The sequence below is a fragment of the Rhinoraja longicauda genome, chromosome 8 (assembly GCF_053455715.1).
Source record: "Rhinoraja longicauda isolate Sanriku21f chromosome 8, sRhiLon1.1, whole genome shotgun sequence".
NCBI classification, from domain to species: Eukaryota; Metazoa; Chordata; class Chondrichthyes; order Rajiformes; family Arhynchobatidae; genus Rhinoraja; species Rhinoraja longicauda.
The window spans coordinates 40,939,061-40,961,889 of NC_135960.1; the positions used below are offsets into that span (position 1 = coordinate 40,939,061).

The 22,829-nt window shown below is 42.8% G+C and overlaps 1 protein-coding gene across 7 annotated transcripts in view; it reads left to right on the plus strand.

Annotated features, from left to right (window-relative positions):
- Positions 1–22,829, plus strand: part of erbb4b (erb-b2 receptor tyrosine kinase 4b) — a 741,684-nt gene that overhangs the window by 709,112 nt on the left and 9,743 nt on the right. The window contains exons 26-29 of one of the 7 annotated variants that reach the window (XM_078403687.1): positions 479–526; positions 6,982–7,062; positions 15,293–15,596; positions 18,667–18,756. In XM_078403687.1, the coding sequence (XP_078259813.1) occupies positions 479–526; positions 6,982–7,062; positions 15,293–15,596; positions 18,667–18,756 (523 nt within the window). The remainder of the gene's footprint in view (positions 1–478; positions 527–6,981; positions 7,063–15,292; positions 15,597–18,666; positions 18,757–22,829) is intronic. The other 6 variants (XM_078403689.1, XM_078403688.1, XM_078403690.1 and 3 more) reach the window with 6 other exon arrangements.

Consider the following 22,829-nt stretch of genomic DNA (forward strand, 5'->3'; position numbering starts at 1 on the left):
ATCTGAAACATTTTGGTTTTGCATGTGTGTGTGTGTGTGTGTGTGTGTGTGTGTGTATGTGTGTGTGTGTGTGTGTGTGTGTGTGTGTGTGTGTGTGTGTGTGTGTGTGTGTGTGTGTGTGTGTGTGTGTGTGTGTGTGTGTGTGTGTGTGTGTGTGAGAGAGAGAGAGAGAGAGAGAGAGAGAGACAGAGAGAGAGAAAGAGAAAAAATTGCTAGTGTTAAATAATGTAACTTTATGGAATTCAGGGGAAAATTTAGATTCCAAATACAATCAGCTCCTGGGCAACTAAATTGATGTATTGAAAAGATCCTGTTAGTCACTTCATTAAATGAGTAGATGTCTCGCCTTTCATAACCACTGTTCCATTTTGCAGAGTCATGACGTTTGTCCTTTCTTTGATGTTCATTTTTGTTCAATGCATCCATTGTGCCATTCCTGCAGCCATTCATGTAATCATCATTCCATTCTTCCCACCAGAGCCAAGCAGGACACAGCCCTCCACCTGCCTACACTCCCATGACAGGAGTAAGTATTGAACATCCATTACCAGATAAACTGAAGTTAATAAGAGATGTTTGAAGAAGCCATTCAGAATCAGTAAGAGTTACTTTCTATACTACTTGTAGGATTCAGTGCATGAGCCCGTTGCACTGGGGAACTGTTCCCCGATACAGTGGGTTCTCTCTCACCTCGGAAACACTCACTGCCTGCCCAGCAGGTGATGTAAGGTGCTGCGTGGAGACAAAGCAGCTTACAGTAAGGCAAGGAGGAGAAGGGGCCAGTTCATTCTTCCTAATCTCGTTCACCTTCTAGTGACTAGTGAAGGTGGAGATTGCTGGAGGTTTCTGAGGAAAGTCCTGGCAGATCTCTCCAACTGGAGAATTGCCCGCCACAGGGACGAGCAGAAAAGGGAGAAGTATGGAACTGGGAGAAAATAATGCTACAGAGCAGGGAGAAAATACTTTTTAAAAAACTGATTCCACAATTCTCTCAAATTGGTGGGGTGTCTATCATGTACATTTCTGATTACATGTTTTTAGTTAAACTAGTTGCAATGAGAAATGGATTCAAAGTCATTTGAAATGTTATCGTTATTACATAAAACGTTGTTTCCTTATTTCTGTGCACCTACAGTGCTGAGTGGTACTATTTGTGTTGTTTAGTGCAGTTCAATGTTAGACAGAAAAATGCAATATAGTACAGTGTAGTACTGTATATTGCGGACAAATATACAGTGTTTACTTTCATCTAGTACTGTGCACTGCAGTAAACTCTGTACAGTACAATGCTGTGGGGTATAATACTCTGCAGTATAATACTGTGCATTAGGGTGAATATATGATGCTTAATATTAGGCACTGATATGGTCTTGCACAATGTAGTGCATTACAATACAATATGATCAGATACAATCTAGTACAAACAGTACAAGACAAGACAGTGCAGTCCAATATAATGCAATGTTGTACAATGCATACAGTGTTGTAATAGAGTATGGATAGTCCAATAAAGTAGAGGAGTACCAGCAGTAAGGTGCAGTACCTTGCAGTGCACAATATAATAATCAAATGCAATCCAAAAAGATGCAGTTCAAAAAGTCTAGTACAATACAACAGAGTAGATCAGAACAATATACGTTCAATACAGTGCCAAGGAATGTGGTACAGTTAAGTTCAATACAGTAATTCTAATACTGCAATGGTTTACAATACAGCAGAACCAAATCCAATACCAGAATGCTGCCTTTACCAGAATGCCGCCTGGAATAGAGGGTTTCAGCTACAGGGTTGTACAAACTTGGATTGTTTTTTCTAGAACGCCAGAGGTTGAGGGAAGACTTGATAGAAGCATATAATATTTTGAGTGGCATAGATAGGGTAGACAGTCAGAACCTTTTACCCAGGGTGGAAATGTCCAACTCCAGAGGGCATAGCTATAAGGTGAGAGAGGGATAGTTTAAAGGAGATGTGCAGGGCAAGCTTTATATACAGAGACTGGTGGAGGCCTGGAAGGCAATGCCAGGGGTGATAGTGGAGGCAGATATGATAGTTGTGTTTTAAGAGGCTTTGGATAGGCACATGGAAGTGCTGGGAATAGAGGGATGTGGATCATGTACATGCAGCAGATTAGGTCAATTTAACTGGGCGTCATGTTCGGCACAAAGATCCTGTGCTGTACTGTTCTATGTTCTATATAATACAGAACAGGACAGGACAGTAAATTGCACATTAATATATGAAAATACAACAGAGCAAACTGACCTGTGGAGTTTCCAGCTTAGGACGATCTGATGGGCCAGTTTCGAGGGATGTTTACTCTATATTTAACCCATAAATTTTGCCCTGGGTCTGTGTAGCACATTGTCAAGGGAACTTTATATCTAATCTTGGACAGTTTGATGGTTTGTGCAGAACAGGCTTTACTTTCCTATTAACTTGATTTAGAAGAGTTAAATGGACTGAGTTCAATTGGTTTGGATTTGACTCAATTTAACTTTCATGGAGAGTTTTTGGTTGATATATTGAAAAAAAAACAAAAGGGGTGGCAAATTGTTTTTAAACTTACGATTTTTTTGTGTAACACCTCCCTAACATCTAAGCACACTGAAAAAGAGAGACTAAATAAAAGAGCTTTGTGATAATAGAGAACCTATTCAAAGTAAAATCCCACAAGAGTTCCCAGACACAAAACAGATGGTGGCAGATCAGAGGGAGGATGGTGTTTAAAATAAGTGTGCAGGTTTAATGAATAGTGACACAGAGCACAAAAATAAGGAGGTGATGGGAAACCATTATAAATCACTGATTGGAACTCAACAGGAGTATTGTGTTCAGTCTTGGGAACCATGTATATATAGAGTGTTGTAAAGTCTTTGGAGAAGGTTCAAAAGAAATTTACCGGGATGAAGGAACTCAGTTATTTGAAGAGACAAGATTCATTTGTGTTGTTATTCTTGGACCAGAGAAAAGATAAGGTCAGAGGTCATCAAAATTATCAGGGGAGTGGGGGAGGCTTTGAGTAGTAGATTAGGTAGTGGTGTACACACAGATGACAGATATTTAAGATCATAGAAAAATATCAGGCAAGGGATGAGGACTTTTCTTTCAGTGAATTGTCATGATTTGCACTGATGCTGTCTGAAAGTGTCATGGAATTATATTCAGCAATAACTTCCTAAAATGAGGAGGCTATGAATAAAAAGTAATACCGGACAGGGTGATGATGAAGCAGGAGCATAGGAATAATTGAACAGCTTGTTCAAAGAAACTGCAGATGTTAGAGGTCTGAAATAAAAACAGGAGCTGTTCGGTATCCTCTGGTCCCTTCTTGAAGACCGACCACAAATATGATGGGAAAAATAGCTACCAAAAATAAATAAATACAATATTCGACTGACCGGCAGTTTACCATGGGTGGGAGGCATCATTATAGTCAAGTCTAAAGCAGATGAAGAGAGGTGGGATGGAGTCTAACAATGTTACGATGATGAAAGAAGATTTAGGTGATGGAGTAGAAGACACATGATCAGTAACCTATCTTAGTTCAAATGTGACATCAAATTGATTTGGTTGTACCTCACTCAGTAAGGCAAGAGCACATGGCAGGATCTAATGATAATGTCTGCCAGAGGACATTTCCGTTTATCTACTGAGAAAGGTCGAGCTGGGTGCAGACGCTATATACAGATGGAAAGGAATAGTGTGCATTAAGGGTCACCAAGGGATGGATGGTAAATGAAAAGTCGGACAGAGCCAAGGGCAGATCTCTGCAGGACAACTAGGTAACTGAACTGGGGAGATAAGTTATTGCACGTGATTCCCTGGTTTTGATCATATGGTTCAGACTGGAGCCGGACGTGTGCAGATGCACCCTGATGATAGCAAGGGTGTGGCATTGGAGGAGGATTACTCATGTCAAAGGGTGAAGGGAAATCAAAGATGATGAGTAAACCCATCAAAAAGATCAACAGTCTTGTGGATCAAGAAGAAAAATTGAGAATAGGGCAATGGGAGAAGGAGAAGGAGAAGGAATAGATAAGGTTAACATGGAGAGCAAAAGGCAACACAGTAGACAAAGCAGTAAATGTTGGGAGCTCAGACAAGGGCAGGGGGGGAGACCAGGAGTAAGCTTAAACGTAGAAACAAAGAACTGCTGAAATTCTTCTAGCTTTCTTTCCCTCCCCTTAAAATCAATCTACAGAAGAGACCCACCCAAAACTATACCTATCCTTGATCTCCAGGCATGCTGCCTGATCTGCTGATTAGTCCAGCATTCTGTCCTTTTTAGGAATAAGCATAGTCTACTGAACTGGAGAGGGGGGGAAATGGCATGCAGATGCTCATTGACTGCTCCTGGAATGATGTTAGTGTTAGTGGAAGAGAAAGACAGGAAGAAGATGGAAAAGAAGCTGGGAATTATCGGTGCATTCCATTTGATCATGGTATGGTGAGTGGTTTCAGCTGATGTGCCGCCCCAAGAGTGCACTGACCCTCAATGAATGGTTAAGCCAGTCATCCACCATGAGCACTTGTGTCTCGCGTCTGCCTCCATTGGATAAAGACAGTGGAAACCTGATGATAAAGGGTGACTAAGGGACAAGCTGAAAATCCAGTGAAGGATAGATCAGCAAATCAAATTGTTGTTACTTTTGTCTGACACTGACATATCCGTTCTTAAATATCTATTTAACTCTTCAAGTATTAAACCATCAGTATATTGTTTAGTTGGTAGTTTAAAGTCAGAATCCAAAAGCAACAAATGAATAGATTGGCCATTGCACTTCATGCAATTGCTTCCACCAAGTACTATATCACATTGTGATGGACATTGAAATGTGTTTTATAGTAGAATAGAACTGATTAAACCAGAAGACATCCTGTAATGCATGCTAGAGCATTCACAGTGAGATGAATTGGGTGCATCTACTTGAGTTTATTCACATCGGATGAGCTTTTAGCACATTGCCAGCTGTCAGTAGTGCCAGCTGTTAATGATTTTGCTGCCCATTAAATCCTCCTGTAGAGCCTTTGCTATAACCCATATACCACACTATCTTCATTCGTTTAGAGTGAGTTTGGCTTAACATTGGCTGAGAATCCCTCAGGATTCGATTCTGTACTGAAACATGCTTAAAGTTAAATTTGGGAAGTTATCAATCGTTGTAATGTGATTTTGATAAAGTTAATTTAACAACTCAATGATACATAGAAAATAGATGCAGGAATAGGCCATTCGGCCCTTTGAGTCAGCACTGCCATTCAATGTGATCATGGCTGATCATCCACAATCAGTACCCCGTTCCTGCCTTCTCCCCATATCCCTTGATTCCGCTAGCCCTAAGAGCTCTATCTGACTCTCTTTTGAATGCATCCAATGAATTGGACTCCACTGCCTTCTGAAGCAGAGAATTCTACAAATTCACAACTCTCTGGGTGTTAATGACAATATCACTAGTTATTGGCATAGTGGGACAGTGGGAAATGATGTAAGGTATTGGCGAGATTGGGTAATAGTGTTCCCATCTAACTAGATGGCCATAGGAGGAGTGGTATAATTGGATAGACCAAACAGAGGAGTGATGGAGACTCTATATGGATTCATGCTTCAATAGATTTATGATAATGGAAGTTCAATGAATAAAAGATTGGAATGAAAGGACACTATATGGCAGAGCTTTCAACTTTTGAATGAGTGGGATGACAGTGGAGTGAAGTGGATGATGGTTTCTGAGACGGATTAGATAGAAAAGCTCATTAGGGAGGGATGATAATGTTCCATTTAGTGCTGTTGTCTCACAGGTGATGGTTCCTGGGTTCTGCGTGAAGATTGCAGGCTGTCCTTCTCACTGCAGGATTTCCTCTGGGTGCACCGGCTTCTTCCCAGATCCCAAAGTCATGCTAGTAGATTAGTAGTTTGCTGCTGTAAATTATCCCTCAATATAAGTGGCGAAAGAATCAAAGGTACTTCGAAAGGTATGTGTGAGAGAGAATAAATTGCAAGCAAATTAGGAGCAGTGAAGGGATTGATGGGATTGCTGTGGTGGAACTGACAGATGCTCAAACAATCAAATGGCCTGCTTCTGCATTGTAGTAAATACGGGTAGTGTGGTGACTGTTCAGAGACTGATAAGACTAGGATGGACAACACAACGACATGAATGGAGAATGGAAGAATTTAACATTGGGGTGGCAGAACAATGGAGTGATTTTGCCATGGTATTAAAAGATTTATAAAATAATGTAATTGGGCAAAGAGGAGAACTGACAGTGAAATAATTGGTCAGTAGAGAGTAAAGTGAGTTTCATGGGCAATAGCATAACTTGAATTGTGCAGTGTGGCTGAGTAGTGCAAAGTGAGAAATAACACACTAGATAGACAGGATCCGCGCATAATTGGGTAATGGAGCAACAAGAGAATAGAGTGAGAGAATTGAAGAGTTCTGTGATTGAACAGTGGAGGTTAGTCAATTGGATAAGATCCTGGAAAGTTGGATAGAGGAATCATAGGAGAATAGGCGGCATGTCATTGGGTCAGTTGGATAGTGGGATGCCCACACAGCTGAGTGAATGGATAATGAGTGATGGTGGTGAAAGGCAGAGGAACAACTTTCTAGCAGGTCTTCCTTAATTTAGATCTTTTTTATTCAAGTAGTTAAATATTTGTTTTAATACTTCTGAATTTATTGGAATTTAACAATGGAAGAGGTCGACACGAAATTCTGTAAACTCACCATTTTGTTGCTGAACATATCCATTCCAAGTGATTCTTTCCACAAGTTGCTTTAAATGAAATAAACAATGTTACCTTATTGTATGTTATTATCACAATGGGGTACAGTTTATAGAATTGGCCTATTTGGCTTTGACTCTCCCAGGTGCTTGCTAAAGTTACAAATTAATGCTCAGCATATTCATTTTATTAGTTGATCACTTTTACCTTTGGTGATGACACTGAAAGAACCCCTCTGTTTGAATTGACAGTGTCCCCATGTTGAATTTGTCCAGTGCTCCAATTCAACCTGTGCCGGTCATCGTAAAGATGTGCTCACAAAATCACCAAAGGTAAAATAATGTTGTTCAATAAAGTCAGCAAATTGAAATATTTACAGATCAGAAACAAGGAGTTGTTTAGAGACTTCAAAAGACACTTGCAACTTTGTACTGGGCCGATCAATGTGATGTGTGAGCTGTGGGGCCCATGCACACTGGGTGGAGGGTGTGCTCAGTTTGCTGTTGATTACATTATTGCAAGGATTCCAGAACAGGAAATTTGGGATAGACTTCCATAATGGGAAAGGGAACCAAAATGGGAGGACCAGGGCTAAATCTGGAGAGAGAAAGAGGAATGCAGGGGTTAAGGATGACCAGTAATACTGCCATTTTACTTCAATGACAGACTTACCCAGTCAGTAATACATCATCTATTATTTCTGTCATGACAGAGGCCACAGATGGACAGTAATGTAAGACTGCTTGATATTTCTCCTTTGATCAACTCCCCAGACAGAGTAAAATGCTTATCACCCCTTATGCCCAGAGTTAGTCCATTGATTTCCTCAGCAAGCATTCCACTGAATCCCATTAAAAATTCCTCCAGAGAAACAATACATGGAAGAGTTGTCCTTTGGTGTACAAAGCACAGCCACTCTGCTGGTGCTTTTGTGAATCCCTGCCAAATTTGTATGCTATACATTCAGAGTTCACAATGACATATTCACCTGACATATTCATTCATGCTCCTGCTTCTGATTCCCATTCCACACTGTTTCATTGTTCCTACAGGATTAAAACCAAAGGTTCTCAAGGTTCACTTACTTAAGAGCCCTGAATCAATGACTTCCTCTCTCCCATCATTTGAAATCCTCTAATCTCACTCTCTAAAGTTAAGTATCTGGTGAAGGGTATCAGATAGTAACCCTGGGATTTGTATATGGCTTTTACTGCTCAGCATTAAATGATAACATTGGTAAAAACACTTACAAAGGATGTAAAATATCTCAAGACGCTGCATTTTGCCATTTGATTTTAACCTATCTATTCATGTCATGGAGCCTGCTGACCACAGTAGCATTTATTACCCATCATTAAAATGAAGAACGTTGAGAGTTAACCACATTGACGAGTCTACACAAAGGCCTGATGATGAAGGAATGCTGTTTTCTTGCTCTGAAAGCCATGTTAATTATGAGAGTGCTGATAACAATCCAATGGTTTCATGATCATCATTGCCAAGACCGTCTTTATTCCTTTCATTCTGATTTATTTAATTATTTGAATTTAAATATCCCAACTCCTGCGATGGATTCTAATATGCATCTGGATCAATGGTCCAAACTCTGGACTTGTGCCCAATGTAATTTAGAAAGACGAAGGGGGACCTCATTGAAAACTACCAGATAATGAAAGGCCGAGATAGAGTGGATGTGGAAAGGATGTTTCCAGTAATGGGAGATTCCAAAAACCAGAGGGCACAGCCTCAGAATAAAAGGACGTAACTTCAAAATGATGAGGAGGAATTTATTTAATTTGTGAAATTGTGGAATTCATTGCCACAGATGGCTGTGGAGGCCAAGGCATTGGGTAATTTTAAGATGGAGATTGACAGATTCTTGTTTAGGAAGGGCGAGATTGATAGGTTCTTGTTTAGGAAGGGGAGAAGGGAGGAGAATAGGGTTGAGATGGAAAAATAAATCAGCCATGATTGAATGGTGGAGTAGACTTGATGGGCTGAATCTGCACCAATGTCATATGGTCTTTAAGTAGGTTCCTTGACATTTTGCACCATTGCTGAACACATATAGGGGAATAACAGGTAATTCTGGGAATGGGTGACAGGAGAGAAAAGGTTGGTGGTGCAGGTTTGGGGCTCATTTAGGTTGAAGGGAAAGTGGTAACTGGGATTGAGCTGGCTCATAGGTGATGGGCTAAGCAATATAGATCTGAGGCTGTGAGTCTGGGATCATGGACTGAGGGTCATAATATAGACCCTGGGAGTCATGAATTGCAGCTTGGGGTTCATAGAATAGAGTCTGAAAGATCATAGATCATCACCTGGAGGTCAGGGATCAGAGCGTGAGGTTTGTGACCTGGAGCCAGAGAGAGCAGGGGTGCCAGGAGATTGGTGGATGAAGGGAACTGGAGATCAGTCAGCAGTTGAAGGTCATGGGTTGTGAACTGAGAGCGGTGCGATCAGTATAGCGGGTGTCTTGTTGGAGGTGATCTGAGTAACTAAACTGAAAAGGATGTAGATGTCAGGGCCAGGTGCCTGCACAGGTTTGGCTGCATTTAAATTACATTGTTAATGCCACAACCAAGAGGTGATCCCAGTGTAATAACAAAGAATTGCAGATGCTGGTTTACCAAAGAGACGCGAAATGCTGGAGTAACTCAGCAGGTCAGGCAGCATCTCTGGAGAACATGGATAGGTGACGTTTCGGGTCGGGGCCCTTCTTCAGACCCATCTTCAGGTAGTCCCTGTGATGGGTGACCAGGACCATGTGAATTGATCTGCCCAGCAACAAGAAGCGATGTCGGTCGGTACAAATCTGGCACAGAAGTGTTAACATCGTGAAGTGTTAACATCGCCTCTTAGCTCAGGGATCACATCCCAATTTCCACAGCAGTGCAATTTGAGCCCATAACCTTTCCCATCAACTCTCTTGCTTGCAGCACTGAAAAAAACAATGCTCTGTATCAAAACTTTTAAATCTGAGCACTAGTAATGTGAGGTCAGTTCAGGAAATAATTATAATGCAAAACATATTCTGTGGAATGAATTACCCAATGAAAATGGAACGTTGCCATTTAAAACTTCAAGAGACTTGTTCATTCAAAGGAGATGGCTTCTTATTTTAATGTGCAAGGTCAGTCTTGCTGTATTGGAAATGGGACTTGCAGAACGAGAGTAGAATTAAACTCTCTACCAGCATCGCCAATATTGCTCTCTCCCTGTCCCTCACTCCTTCCACTGGAAATTTCAAAACAGTTCAAACCTGCTGCCAGGGAGCTTACTGTTCCAGCCTCTTGTTTCCAGGAATTATGCCAAGATAGATGCAAGGTTGCAAGGTAAGCATCAACTAACATGCTGGGCATGGATTGAATTGGCCAGTTGAGCAGGACAAATTGATAAATAGTTGGCACCTATGGTTCTATTCCTGCAGAACAGTGGCACCTGTTGCAAACAAGAAAATGTTTGCCCCTGGAAGATAGCTACAGTCATAATTTTAAAAATGAACAGCATTGAATCTTCCAACGAAAGTTGGGGGAAATGAATATTGATGATTGCTGGTCATGCGGTCTTATGTTTGCTGTATGTTTGTCAGTGGAAAGCACAGCGCATATGTCCGGATTATTTTTTAATAGACACAGATTACAACATCAAGGTCTGTGAATTAATGATGGGCACAAAAGCCTCCCTGAGTGATAACCTTTTAGAGCAGGTTGCTGCTAAACAACTGTCCGTCCAGTTGGTTGAGGATTAGAACATTGATTTAAAGAAAAGGTCAGATAGACCAGCCATTAAAAGCAGCTAAGTAATACCAGTGTATCTGAAATATTACCAAGGTAAGACAGAGTTACGAATGTGTTCAGCAGAACATTGGGTGAAACAGTTCCTTCACTTCGAGTGCTTTTACTTACACAAGCACATTCTCATTTATAACAAATCTTCCAGTGTCACCCTCGATGTAGGGTCGTGCCATTACCAGTACACAGTACAGCCAAATCAGATTATTCCGTGTTCAATGCATAAATAAAATAAACAATTTCTTCATTACAAAGTGATAACTCACAAGTCCTTCAAAAAATATACTTTGGCAGATCCTGCAGTTGTGATAGATGCCAAAAAATGTAAATCCAATAAATTGCAGATGTTAGAAATCTGAAACAAAAACAGAAAATGCTGGAAAAACACAGCAAGTCAGGCCACATCTGTGAAAAGACAAACAGTCATTGTTTTGGGTCCATTAACTGTTTCTGCCACCACAAGGGCTGCCTGTCCTGGTGACATGTTCCAGCATTTTCTATTTTTATTTCTCTAAATGCATGCTACCTTTCTCTTTGAAGGGCTTCCCAATCACACACCCAATCATGGACCGCTTTCCTGTTTTCTGCAAACTATTTTCCTGTCTATTCCCTCCAGCCATTGATCCCAGAGCACCATCACTGAAGCCAGTAACTCCTCCCCGGCATGTGTTTTATCCAGTCACTTGTCTAAATCTGAACTGTGTATGGAGCGGGAGCCTGAGTCACATAAATCAGGAGCAGGAACAGGCCCCTTGGCCTCCACCAAACAATAAGCTGATGGCTAATCTAATTCTCATGGTTGCAGGGTCATACAGCAAGGGGACATGTTCTCTGGCCCACTGAGTCTGCCATTAGCCCCCATTTACACTCATCCCATTTTGTACTTTCTCAAGTTCCATTATCTCTTCCTATATTCTACAACTCATCTGCCACATTAGGGAGAGTTTTCATTGGCCATTTGACTTACTAATGTTCCTTTTTGATGTGGGAGGATACTGAGGCATCTCGGGGAAACAAACATGGTTCGTGCCCCAGTCCGTCATTGTCAATAGCAAGCCATACTTGAACCGTGGCCATTCTCCTGTGGAAATCAGTGGCGTTGAGACCAACACATGGCCTGGTATCTGGTCAAAACAATGTTGTTGGAGCACCATGTTTCAGAAGAGAGGTTAAACAAGGTCCTGAGTACGTGGGAGATGAAAGTGGGGAGTTAACACTGCAGCCTTCACTCTCTATGTGAGCAAGGCTGGAGAGTGGTGGAAAGGCAGACATATGTATAAGCATATGCATATACATGTGTGTGCATAAGTATGTATGAGTGAGTGAATCTGTGTGTGTGTGTTTATGTGCGCATGTGTCTGTGACAGTATGTGTGTATGTGAGGGTTGCTGAACAGAGAGAGATCATATGTTTGTGGGTTAGCAAGAGTTGATCTATGTGTGCAATGGTATGCGTATATGTATGTGAGAGTGTGAGGTAGGTTATGTATGTCAATAAGAGAGAGTGTGCATAAGTGTATTTTTTGTATGAGTGTATTTGAGTATGTGTGTCAGTGTCCATAGGTGAAAGAATTGTGTATGTTAGTGTGAGAATGTGTGTTCAAATATGTTTGTGTGTGAGAGTACGGAGGAGTTCAAGAGTGTTTGAGATTGCTTATGCATGTACAAGTCTGTGTGTGTGTGTGTGTGTGTGTGTGTGAGATAGTATGTGGTGTATTTGTACTTGAATGTGAACATGTACATGTGTTTATCTATGTCTGTGTAGGTATAAGTGTATCTTAATACGGGAAGTATGTACATCCCAGCAGTGTATGTGTCTCAGCGTGAATATTTGGGTGCACAAAATTGTGTTTCATTTTGATTTGTATGTGAATCCCTGTGTGTATCTATGTGTGTGTGTGCATGATTTTCTCTTTGTGATGCGTGAGTGTATATGATTGCATGGTATCTGTCTTGGTGTGTAAATGGTGTGTTTATATGTATGTGTGTGTGTGTGTATGTCAGGGATAGTTTGTAAATATGTGAGAGTGAATGAGTAGATATATGTATGTTATTATGAATGAGATTGCTGTGCATAAGTAAGTAGTGTGAGTTTGTGTTTGTTGTATGTAAGAGTGTTAATATATTTGTGGGTGCCTTTGTGCTGTGTAGATGTCTATGATTTGTCTATGAGTGTGTGCTTTTGTATGTGTCTGTACCAGTGCAATGTCAGTCTGTATGGAGTCAACATGATTGTTGTGTATGTTTATCTGTGAATGCATGTGCATGAGTGTGCATGTTTTTGTCTGAGTATCTGGGGTGTGTGTGTGACAATGTGTGAGTTTCAGTGTTTGTGTATGTATCTGTGAGAGTGTATATATATTTAATGATGGGAAGAAGGGACTCGACCTCAAACATCACCCATTCCTTCTCTCCAGAGATGCTGCCTGTCCCACTGTGTTACTTCAGCATTTAATGTCTACCTTATATTTAATGATACATGTTGGAAAATGACAGAGGACAGTATTAATGTGTTTATGTTCGCGAGTGCATACAGTGCATTCAGAAAGTATTCACACCCTTTCACCTTTTCCACATTTTGTTACGTTAAAGCCTTATTTTAAAATGGATTAAATTCATTTTATTATCATCAATCTACACACAATACCTCATAATAAAAAAGCAAAAACGGAATTTTAGAAATTTTTGCAAAGTAATTAAAAAGAAATAACTGAAATATCACATTTACATAAGTATTCAGACCCTTTATTCAATAATTTGTTGAGGCATCTTTAGAAACGATTACAGCCTCAAGTCTTCTTGGGTATGATGCTACAAGCTTGGCACACCTGTATTTGGATAATTTCTCCCATTCTTCTCTGCAGATCCTCTCAAGCTCTGTCAGGCTGGATGGGGAGTGTCGATGCACAGCTTTTTTTCAGTCCCTCCAGAGATGTTCGATTGGGTTCAAGTCTGGGCACTGGCTGAGCCACTCAAGGACATTCACAGACTTGTCACAAAGCCATTCCTGCGTTGTCTTGGCTGTGTGCTTAGGGTCATTGTCCTGTTGGAAAGTGAACCACCGTCCCAGTCTGAGGTCCAGAACGCTCTGGAGCAAGTTTTCATCAAGGATCTCTCTGTACTTTGCTCCGTTTATCTTTCCCTCGATCCTGACTAATCTCCCAGTTCATGCCGCTGAAAAATATCCCCACAGCATGATGCTGCCACCACCATACTTCACCGTAGTTATGGTATTGGCCAGGTGATGAGCGGTGCCTGGTTTCCTCCAGACGTGACCCTTGCCATTCAGGCCAAAGAGTTCAATCTTGGTTTCATCAGACCAGAGAATCTTGTTTCTCATGGTCTGAAAGTCCTTTAGATGCCTTTTGGCAAACTCCAAGCGGGCTGTCATGTGCCTTTTACTGAGGAGTGGCCACTATACCATATAGGCCTGATTGGTGGAGTGCTGCAGATATAGTTGTCCTTCTGGAAGGTTCTTCCATCTTTACAGAGGAACTCTGGAGCTCGGTCAGAGTGACCATCGGGTTCTTGGTCACCTCCCTGACCAAGGCCCTTCTCCTTCAATTGCTCAGTTTGGCTGGGTGGCCAGCTCTATGAAGAATCCTGGTGGTTCCTAAGTTCTTCCATTTAAGAATGACGGAGGCCACTGTGCTCTTCGGGGCCTGCAATGCTGCAGAAATTGTTTTATACCCTTCCCCAGATCTGTGTCTCGACACAATCCTGTCTCGGAGATCTACGGACAAATCCTTCATCTTCAAGACGGTGTTTGCTCTGACATGCACTGTCAAATGTGGGACCTTATATAGACAGTTGTGTGCCTTTCCAAATCATGTCCAATCAATTTAATTTACCACTGGTGGACTCCAATCAAGTTGTAGAAACATCTCAAGGATAATCAATGGAAACAGGATGAACCTGAGCTCAATTTTGAGTGTCATAGCAAAGAGTCTGAATACTTATGTAAATATGATATTTCAGTTATTTCTTTTGAATTACTTTGCAATAATTTCTAAACACCTGTTTACGCTTCTTCATTCTGGTGTATTGTGTGTAGATTGATGATTAAAAAATGAATTTAATCCATTTTAAAATAAGGCTGTAACATAACAAAATGTAGAAAAAGTGAAGTGGTCTAAATACTTTATGAATGCACTGTATGTATGTGTTCACATTCCTGTGTATGTGTGTGTGTGTGTGTGTGTGTGTGTGTGTGTGTGTGTGTGTGTGTGAAATGTCTACTTGAGTGCAGAAGTGTGTATGGGTTTATGCATGTGTACTTGTTGGTGTTTGAGTGTGTGTATGAGTATGTGAGTGAACCTGTGTATGGTGTTTGTGTGTGTGTTTGTGTTTGTGCGTGCATGTGTGTGTGGAAACATCAAAAGGTTGCGGACTTTGTATATTGTTGCGATCGAGGTGGACACCTGATCAACAAGGCATGGAGGGTTGCTGAGTAAGGCCGAGATATGTTGAGCTTATGGTCAGATCAGCTATGATCTTTTTGAAAGAGGAGCAGGCTCGAGGAATGGAGACCAACATTTGCTCCCAATCTGAATCCAATCACTGAATGATTGAACTGGCTGGTGGCTGAGCATTGACTGCAGCTCCTTTGTTAATCCTTCGGTAAAGCAGGGCTTGTTGCCTTTCTGCCTTGTTGTGTGCTCACACACCTCCAGCTCAGGTTTGTTTGGTGATGTTGGTAAATGCCCTTTGCCGTGTTACAAGCACGATATCAATGCACATTGTTAACCCAGTTCCTCTCTGCCCGACAGCAGAACCAGTTTGTGTATCGTGACGGGGTTTTTGGGCATGAAGAAGTGCTGCCGGTGCACGGGCTGTCTCCCAGCTGCTCTGGGACCACCCCACTGGAGGAACAGGGTGCAGCCTCTCCGCTGGAGGTGTTTGACGACATGTGCTGCAATGGGACACTGAGGAAGCAGGTCCCTCGGCAACGGGAGGACAGCAGCACCCAGCGGTACAGTGCTGACCCCACCGTCTTCCTGTCGGAGCGCGGGCAGAGGGGTGAGCTGGACGAGGGGGGCTACATGACCCCAATCCAGGATAAAAAGACCACAGGTAGGTTTGGCAGCACAAACTGCTCGGGTGAAGGTACCGCACGGAATGGGACTTCACCAGCAAACAGATGGAGGGCGGGCGGGACTCATACAGAATGTAGCAAACACAGTTGGTTCATGAAATGGAAAACAGGTCTCATTTGCAAACATGCAGATACCTGTCCCAGGAAGAGCAGTTGTATCAGAAGAATATGGAACTGTGCAGCACAGGAACAGACCCTTTGGTCTACAATGTTTGTTCTGAACATGATGCAAAATGAAACTAATCTCATCTGCCTGCACATGATCCGTATCCCTCCATTCCCTGCACATCCATGTGTTGATGCAAAAGCCTCTCAAATGCCACAATAATATCTGACCACCATCACTCCCGGTAGTACATACCGTGTCCCCACCACTCTCTGTGTAAAGAAACTTGCCCCACACATCGTCTATAAAACTTCAACCATTGACCTTAAAGCTATGCCCTTTAGTCTTGATATATCCACCCTGGGAAAAAGGGTCTTATTGTGTACCTTGGCTATGCCTTTCATAATTTTATAAACTTCTATCAGATCTCCGCTCACCCTCCAGTGTCCAACTTCTCCTTGTAGTTAATACCTTCTAATGCAGGAAGAATCCTGGTAAACCTCTTCTGCTAACTCTCCAAAATGTCCATATCCTTCTTATAATGGAGTAACCAGAACTGCATACAATACTTAAAATTTGGCCTAACCAAAGTTTTATAAAGCTGCCTCTTGATTTCCTCACTCTTATACTCAATGCTCCGACCCATGATGGCAAGTATACCATATGTCTTCTTTACCACTTTATCTACTTGTGTTGCTGCTTACAGGAAGCTATGGACTTGGACCCCAAGACCACTCTGTACATCATTGCTATTGAAAATCCTCCCATTAACTGTACATTTTCCCTTTATATTTGCCCTCCCAATGTGCAACACCTCACACATTTCCAGATTAAGCTCCAACTGTCATTTCTCTGCCCATATCTGTAACTGGTTTATACCCTGCTGTATCCTTTGACAGATTTCTTCACTGTCCTGCCTGTCCTGGCCCTCTCGCCAGGTATCTGTGATGGGCACAGCATTATAGTTTCAAGCACTGATCCAGGTTCCAGGTTCATCTGCTTTATCCATCATAGTCCTTGCATTGAAATAAACATCCCTCAGCCCAGGATATTGGATGAAGGATGTCACCATGCTTGTTAACCTGTCTCTGTCTACCTTCTATCAGACTTATTGATCTTAGCCTCTACCTTCCCATCAATCCCTTTACCTGCTGATCCGGTTCCCACCCCAGCAATTTACAGCAGGAAATTGCAATGAGTGGAGGATGCATAGCTGACCAATCAAACACGGGGCTGACGGGATTTCCCCTTCAACATTGCTGTCGGGGAAGTGATACCAAGTGTGGAAACAAAGAAATGCAGATGCTGGTTTATACCAAAGATAGACATAGAGTGCTGAAGTAACTCATTGGGTCAGGCATCATCTCTGGAGAAAAAGGATGGGTGAAGTTTCAGTTTGGGACCCTTCTTCAGACTAGTGATATCAATGTGATACCGAAGTGATACCAATGATGATTCAGCCATATTAGGCTTTGGAAATACTTACTTGGCCATTAACTACATTTGGACACTCTGAGGTTCTCTAATCTGTCCTTTCGTGAATTGCAGGATCTGAGTAACTCTTGCCTTTCACACTAGATAGTGCAAGCACATAAGACAAGGAACGTTACTGAGGTAGGAGGTGGCACATCTAAAATGACCCTAAAATGCATTTGACACTTCTCCTATGATACACCGTTACAGTGTTTCTGAGAATGGCAGCCAGAACTGGGAGGGTGAGTGTCTGCTATCAGCTGAGTTCACCCAAACAGGAAGCCATCAGGTCCAATCTTCCTGTGGTGACTCTTTCCTATGTGATGTTCCTCTGGTCTCATCCTGCCTGGGAACCTTTTCCTGCAGAATTCTCTGCTGCCTCCCTGTTTCCTCGGCCCCCTCTCATGGAACAATATCTCATCCAGTTGTCTATCGGAAAGACAGTGACAGATCAACGCCTACCCCCATAAAACAGGTGGCCACAAAAAGCAAGAGGATTGCTCAGGTGTTTCTCTGTATGGGTTTCTAGCACAGCCTCGAGACAACAGTGTCCTTATGTTCCTCATCGTCCCCAAGCCCCTCACCCAGTACAGCAGGATTAGCTGCAGAGTTCCTGCAAATGCGGGCGCTTGGTGGAAAAGGCCATTTAGACTTCCTGAGGATTTGTTTGAACCTGACTGACCTGGAGCTCACCCTCCTTTTTCCCAGCAACACTGTACCCTTTGAAACCCTCACCCAATAATCATGATGAATTGCTTCCCTATACCTTGCCTGACTGCCCCTGCTCCAATTATTGGGTTATTCTCTCATATCATAATGCTCCAAGGAAAGGAGAACGGCTTCCAGCAATCTAGCCCAGCACCTCCTTTAAACATCTCAAGCAATAACCTATTGTTAATCCTCATGGGATAACAAGCCCAGCCAGAGAGCAGGACCTTATAATCTGCTGGCCTGGTATCATTCTGAGATACACACCCACTGCTGTGGACACAGAGCTGAATTGGCAGAAAACTTTAATATATGGCGAGAGGAAAATTACATAGTTGGCTGAGTGGTTCCACTATTTAAGAAGGAGAGTTATTATCTTGAAAAGAATCACTCACTCTCTGTTGATCGATCTGTGTGCTTGTGGTGCCCAGTATCAATCCCTGGAATTCTTTCCCTGAACCTGTCTGATTCTCCCACTCTCTCCTCTGCTAAAAATGCTCAATAACATCTATCACATTGGGCGTCTGTTTTACTAGCCCCTCCCTGGCTCAATGTCAAACTTTATCTATGAACCTTTCGTGAAGCACCTTGGGGGGTGGGGGGTTCCACGTTAGTTCCACAACATAAATACAGGTTGTTAATACTTGAATGCTTCTATGTCAGAGGTTTAGCTAGAAACATAAACCATGGTGTAAATGAGCTAGTTAGACATGGTGACCAGCATGGACACTGTCTCCTCAACCTTTCGATCCTTCTCTCAGTAGTTTGTGAGCGAGCAGGACCGACTCAGGAGGACCGAACACTGACAAGACTATCCAAGGCAGACACCAAGCCCAAACATTCACGCGCAGGTTAGTAAGGTTCTCTGAAACCTCTGAATTTGTAACTTGCCATCTCTGTTCAACTTTTTGAATTGGGAGGCAGCATAGAGAGAGGGAGAATGCTCAATGAGAAGAAGCTGAATGGGAACATAAACGGCAGCACAGGCTGGCTGCTTCATACATTTTGTGTCTAGACTGCCTATCCAATTAATCCTTTGTACATTTTTGTGAAACCTATTTTTATGCAATTGGTCATTTGTCAATTTAATTATTAGTTGAGATCATCTTAATGTTTATATTATTTAATAGACTTCTATGGTTTATAAATGTCAGTCAGATATGTTTACACTATATACACCTCCCGAGAGTTGAGCCCTCGGCCTCCTGTCATGATCGATCAGGGTCACTCTAATTCCTAAAGCTTGGTCTCTCTGAGCACTTGGTGCCCTGGCTTCCAGAGTGGGGATGGGACAGCTCATCCTGCCCTATCTACTGGATGCAGGCAGAGGACATCAGGAATGGTGAGACTGGATGGCAGACTGAATCCAGTTCATTTTAGGCACTTTAGTCAGAGGGTGGTGAAACTGTGAAATACATTGTCACAGACACCTGCGGAGGCCAAGTCAATAGATATTTTTAAAGCAGAGATTCTTGATTAGTAAGGGGATCAAGGGTTATGGGGAGAAGGCAGGGGAATGGGGTTGAGAGGGAATGATAGATCAGCCATGATTAAATGGCAGAGTAAACTTGAGGGCCGAATGGCATTCTGCTCCTAGTACTTATGAACTTATGAATACAAGAGACTGCTGGAATCTGGAGCAATAAATAATGTGCTGGAGGAACGCAAGCAGCATCTGTAGAGGGAAAGGAGTCCTGATGCAGTTTCAACCGGAAACGCTGACCACTTCCATCCACCCGCAGATGCTGCTCAACCCCGTGCTGTTGCAGAGAATCCAGCTCAATGTCATTTTCAGGAGGGCAGATTTGGAAGGATATCTTCACTTCTGGGGAATCGTTGTACCAATGAACGAGAAAAACCCACCCAGCAGGAATGTCAAGGGAACCCATTCTGTTCAGAGTGCATCAGATATAAAACCTGCTGCCATTTGAGTGGTGTAAGGGGAGAAAGGTTTGGTGGAAGTGGTATAAGGGGGGGAAAGGAAGTGTGAGATGTGCAGAGACTCCAGCAGATGCTTATTCTGCATTGGCATGCCTTTCACCACCAATTATCAAAAGAACTGAAACTTCCTGATTTAACTTCAGAAGGCCAGATGTGTGGTTTTCACCTCTGCAGTAAACTCTGATACCTTGTTCCTCTGGTGCTGATTGAGACTGAGCCAGGCCGCTGTAGCCCTGCTGCTAGGTTTGCCCATGCACTGTCTACTGTGCCACCAGTCAGCAGCAGACACCTCCGTTCCTGCTCTTGATACCAGTTCCAGAGCTTTCCTGCCACCCTCCCACCTTTAACCAGACCTTGCATCGCTCCAAATCTCTGCTGCTCTTGTCCCAACTCACCACAGCCGCACATCCATTATCCAGGGTTCACAGGTCAGCAACGAATAAAATCTGTGTCCTTGTCCCCAGGTTCATCTGCTGCCTCGCCCGTCTCCTGCACCATGCTATCCTCCAGTCTCTCACTCCCTTCAGATGGTGGAGACACCCTGACAAACACTGTGTCCCCCACCTCTGGTGCCATGCACAGCTCCAGGTTTAACTGCTGCTTAAATCTGAATTGATGCCCGAGATCGCGCCTCCCATTCGTGGCCACACAACTCCCAAATTCCTGCCGGCCTTGATGCCTCAACCATTCTGCAAGGACATGAATGAAAACATGGCCTCAGGTGGTGGAGACAAAAGCCCTGCCCCCAAACATCCCGCGAGCCTCCTGGAATCTATATTCGTCAAAGGCCTTCTGCATTCTCTCTAAATCTTTGATCATTGCAGATATCAAGTGAGAGTTGAAATAAAAAGTCATTTTTATATATATAGATCAATAAATAAATTCCAATTAAAAAGCAATTCATTCATTTAAATACACATTCAACCAAACTGAGTTAATCAGAAGCACTAACATAAATTACAGTAAGAACAGACCAAACCACTCAGCTTCATTTGCTCTCCGAGTGAAGGTCAGTAACTCCATTCCATTGAACGGGGCCTCACTGGATGTCCCAGTTACAAGTGTCATAGTCATACAGCACAGAGAAAGGCTCTTCGGCCCAACTCGACCATGATGACCAAGATGTTCCATTTACATTAGTCCCATTTGCTTGCATTTGGCCTATATCCCTCTAAATCTTTCCTATCCATATACCTGTGCAAGAGTCTTTTAAATGCCACGACGATCGCTTAGAAACATAGAAAATAGGTGCAGGAGTAGGCCATTCGGCCCTTCGAGCCTGCACCGCCATTCAATATGATCATGGCTGATCATCCAACTCAGTATCCCGTACCTGCCTTCTTTCCATACCCCTAATCCCTTTAGCCACAAGGGCCACATCTAACTCCCTCTTAAATATAGCCAATGAACTGGCCTCAACTATCTTCTGTGGCAGAGAATTCCACAGATTCACCACTCTGTGTGAAAAAAAACTTAAGAATTTTGTAAGTTTCTATAAGATCCCCCCTCAATCTTCTAAATTCCAGCGAGTACAAGCCGAGTCTATCCAGTCTTTCTTCATATGAAAGTCCTGCCATCCCAGGAATCAATCTGGTGAACCTTCTCTGTACTCCCTCTATGGCAAGAATGTCTTTCCTCAGATTAGGAGACCAAAACTGTACGCAATACTCCAGGTGTGGTCTCACCAATGCCCTGTACAACTGCAGCAGAACCTCCCTGCTCCTGTACTCAAATCCCCTCGCTATGAATGCCAACATACCATTCGCTTTCTTCATTGCCTGCTGCACCTGCATGCCTACTTTCAATGACTGGTATACCACGACACCCAGGTCTCGTTGCATCTCCCCTTCTCCTAATCGGCCACCACCTAATCGGCTTCTGACACCTGGTTCCATATACCCATCACCTTCTGAGTAAAAAAATTACCCTTCACATTCTGACTATATATTTCCCCTCCCACCTTAAACCTGGTAAAATACTCTGTATTCTATCTATTCCACCTCATAATTTCATATACCTCTATAAGATCACCCCTCAGTCTCTTGCACTCCAAGGAATAAAGTCCTAGCCTGCCCAACCTCTCCCCTTAGCTCAGGCCCTCAAGTCCTGGCAATATTCTTGGAAATCTTCTCTTCACTTTCTGGCTGAACAATATCCCTCCTACAGCAGGGTGACCAAAATTGAACAAGTACTCAAAATGTGGCCTCACCAACGTCTTGTACAACATGTATTGGACTTTACTTGCACTATTCCCTTAACCTGTACCTGTAAGACGTTCTTGCCTTAGAGGGAGTACAGAGAAGGTTCACCAGATTGATCCCTGGGATGGCGGGACTTTCATATGAGGAAAGACTGGATAGACTGGGCTTGTACTCGCTGGAATTTAGAAGACTGAGGGGGGATCTTATAGAAACATATAAAATTCTTAAGGGGTTGGAGAGGCTAGATGCGGGAAGATTGTTCCCGATGTTGGGGGAGCCCAGAACCAGGGGTCACAGCTTAAGGATAAGGGGGAAGTCTTTTAGGACCGAGATGAGAAAACATTTCTTCACACAGAGAGTGGTGAGTCTGTGGAATTCTCTGCCACAGAAGGTAGTTGAGGCCAGTTCATTGGCTATATTTAAGAGGGAGTTAGATGTGGCCCTTTTTGCTAAAGGGATCAGGGGGTATGGAGAGAAGGCAGGTACAGGCTACTGAGCTGGATGATCAGCCATGATCATATTGAATGGCGGTGCAGGCTCGAAGGGCCGAATGGCCTACTCCTGCACCTATTTTCTATGTTTCTATGTTTCTACACTGTGGACGACTTGATTGTAATCTTGCATAGACTTTTTGCTGACTTGACAGCATGCAACAAAAAACCTTTTCACTGTACCTCAGTACGTGACAATAATGAACTAAACTAAACTCATCACCCCAACTTCTATACACAATACCCTGACTGATGAAAGCCTTTTCTTTACCACCTTCTTTATCTACCTGT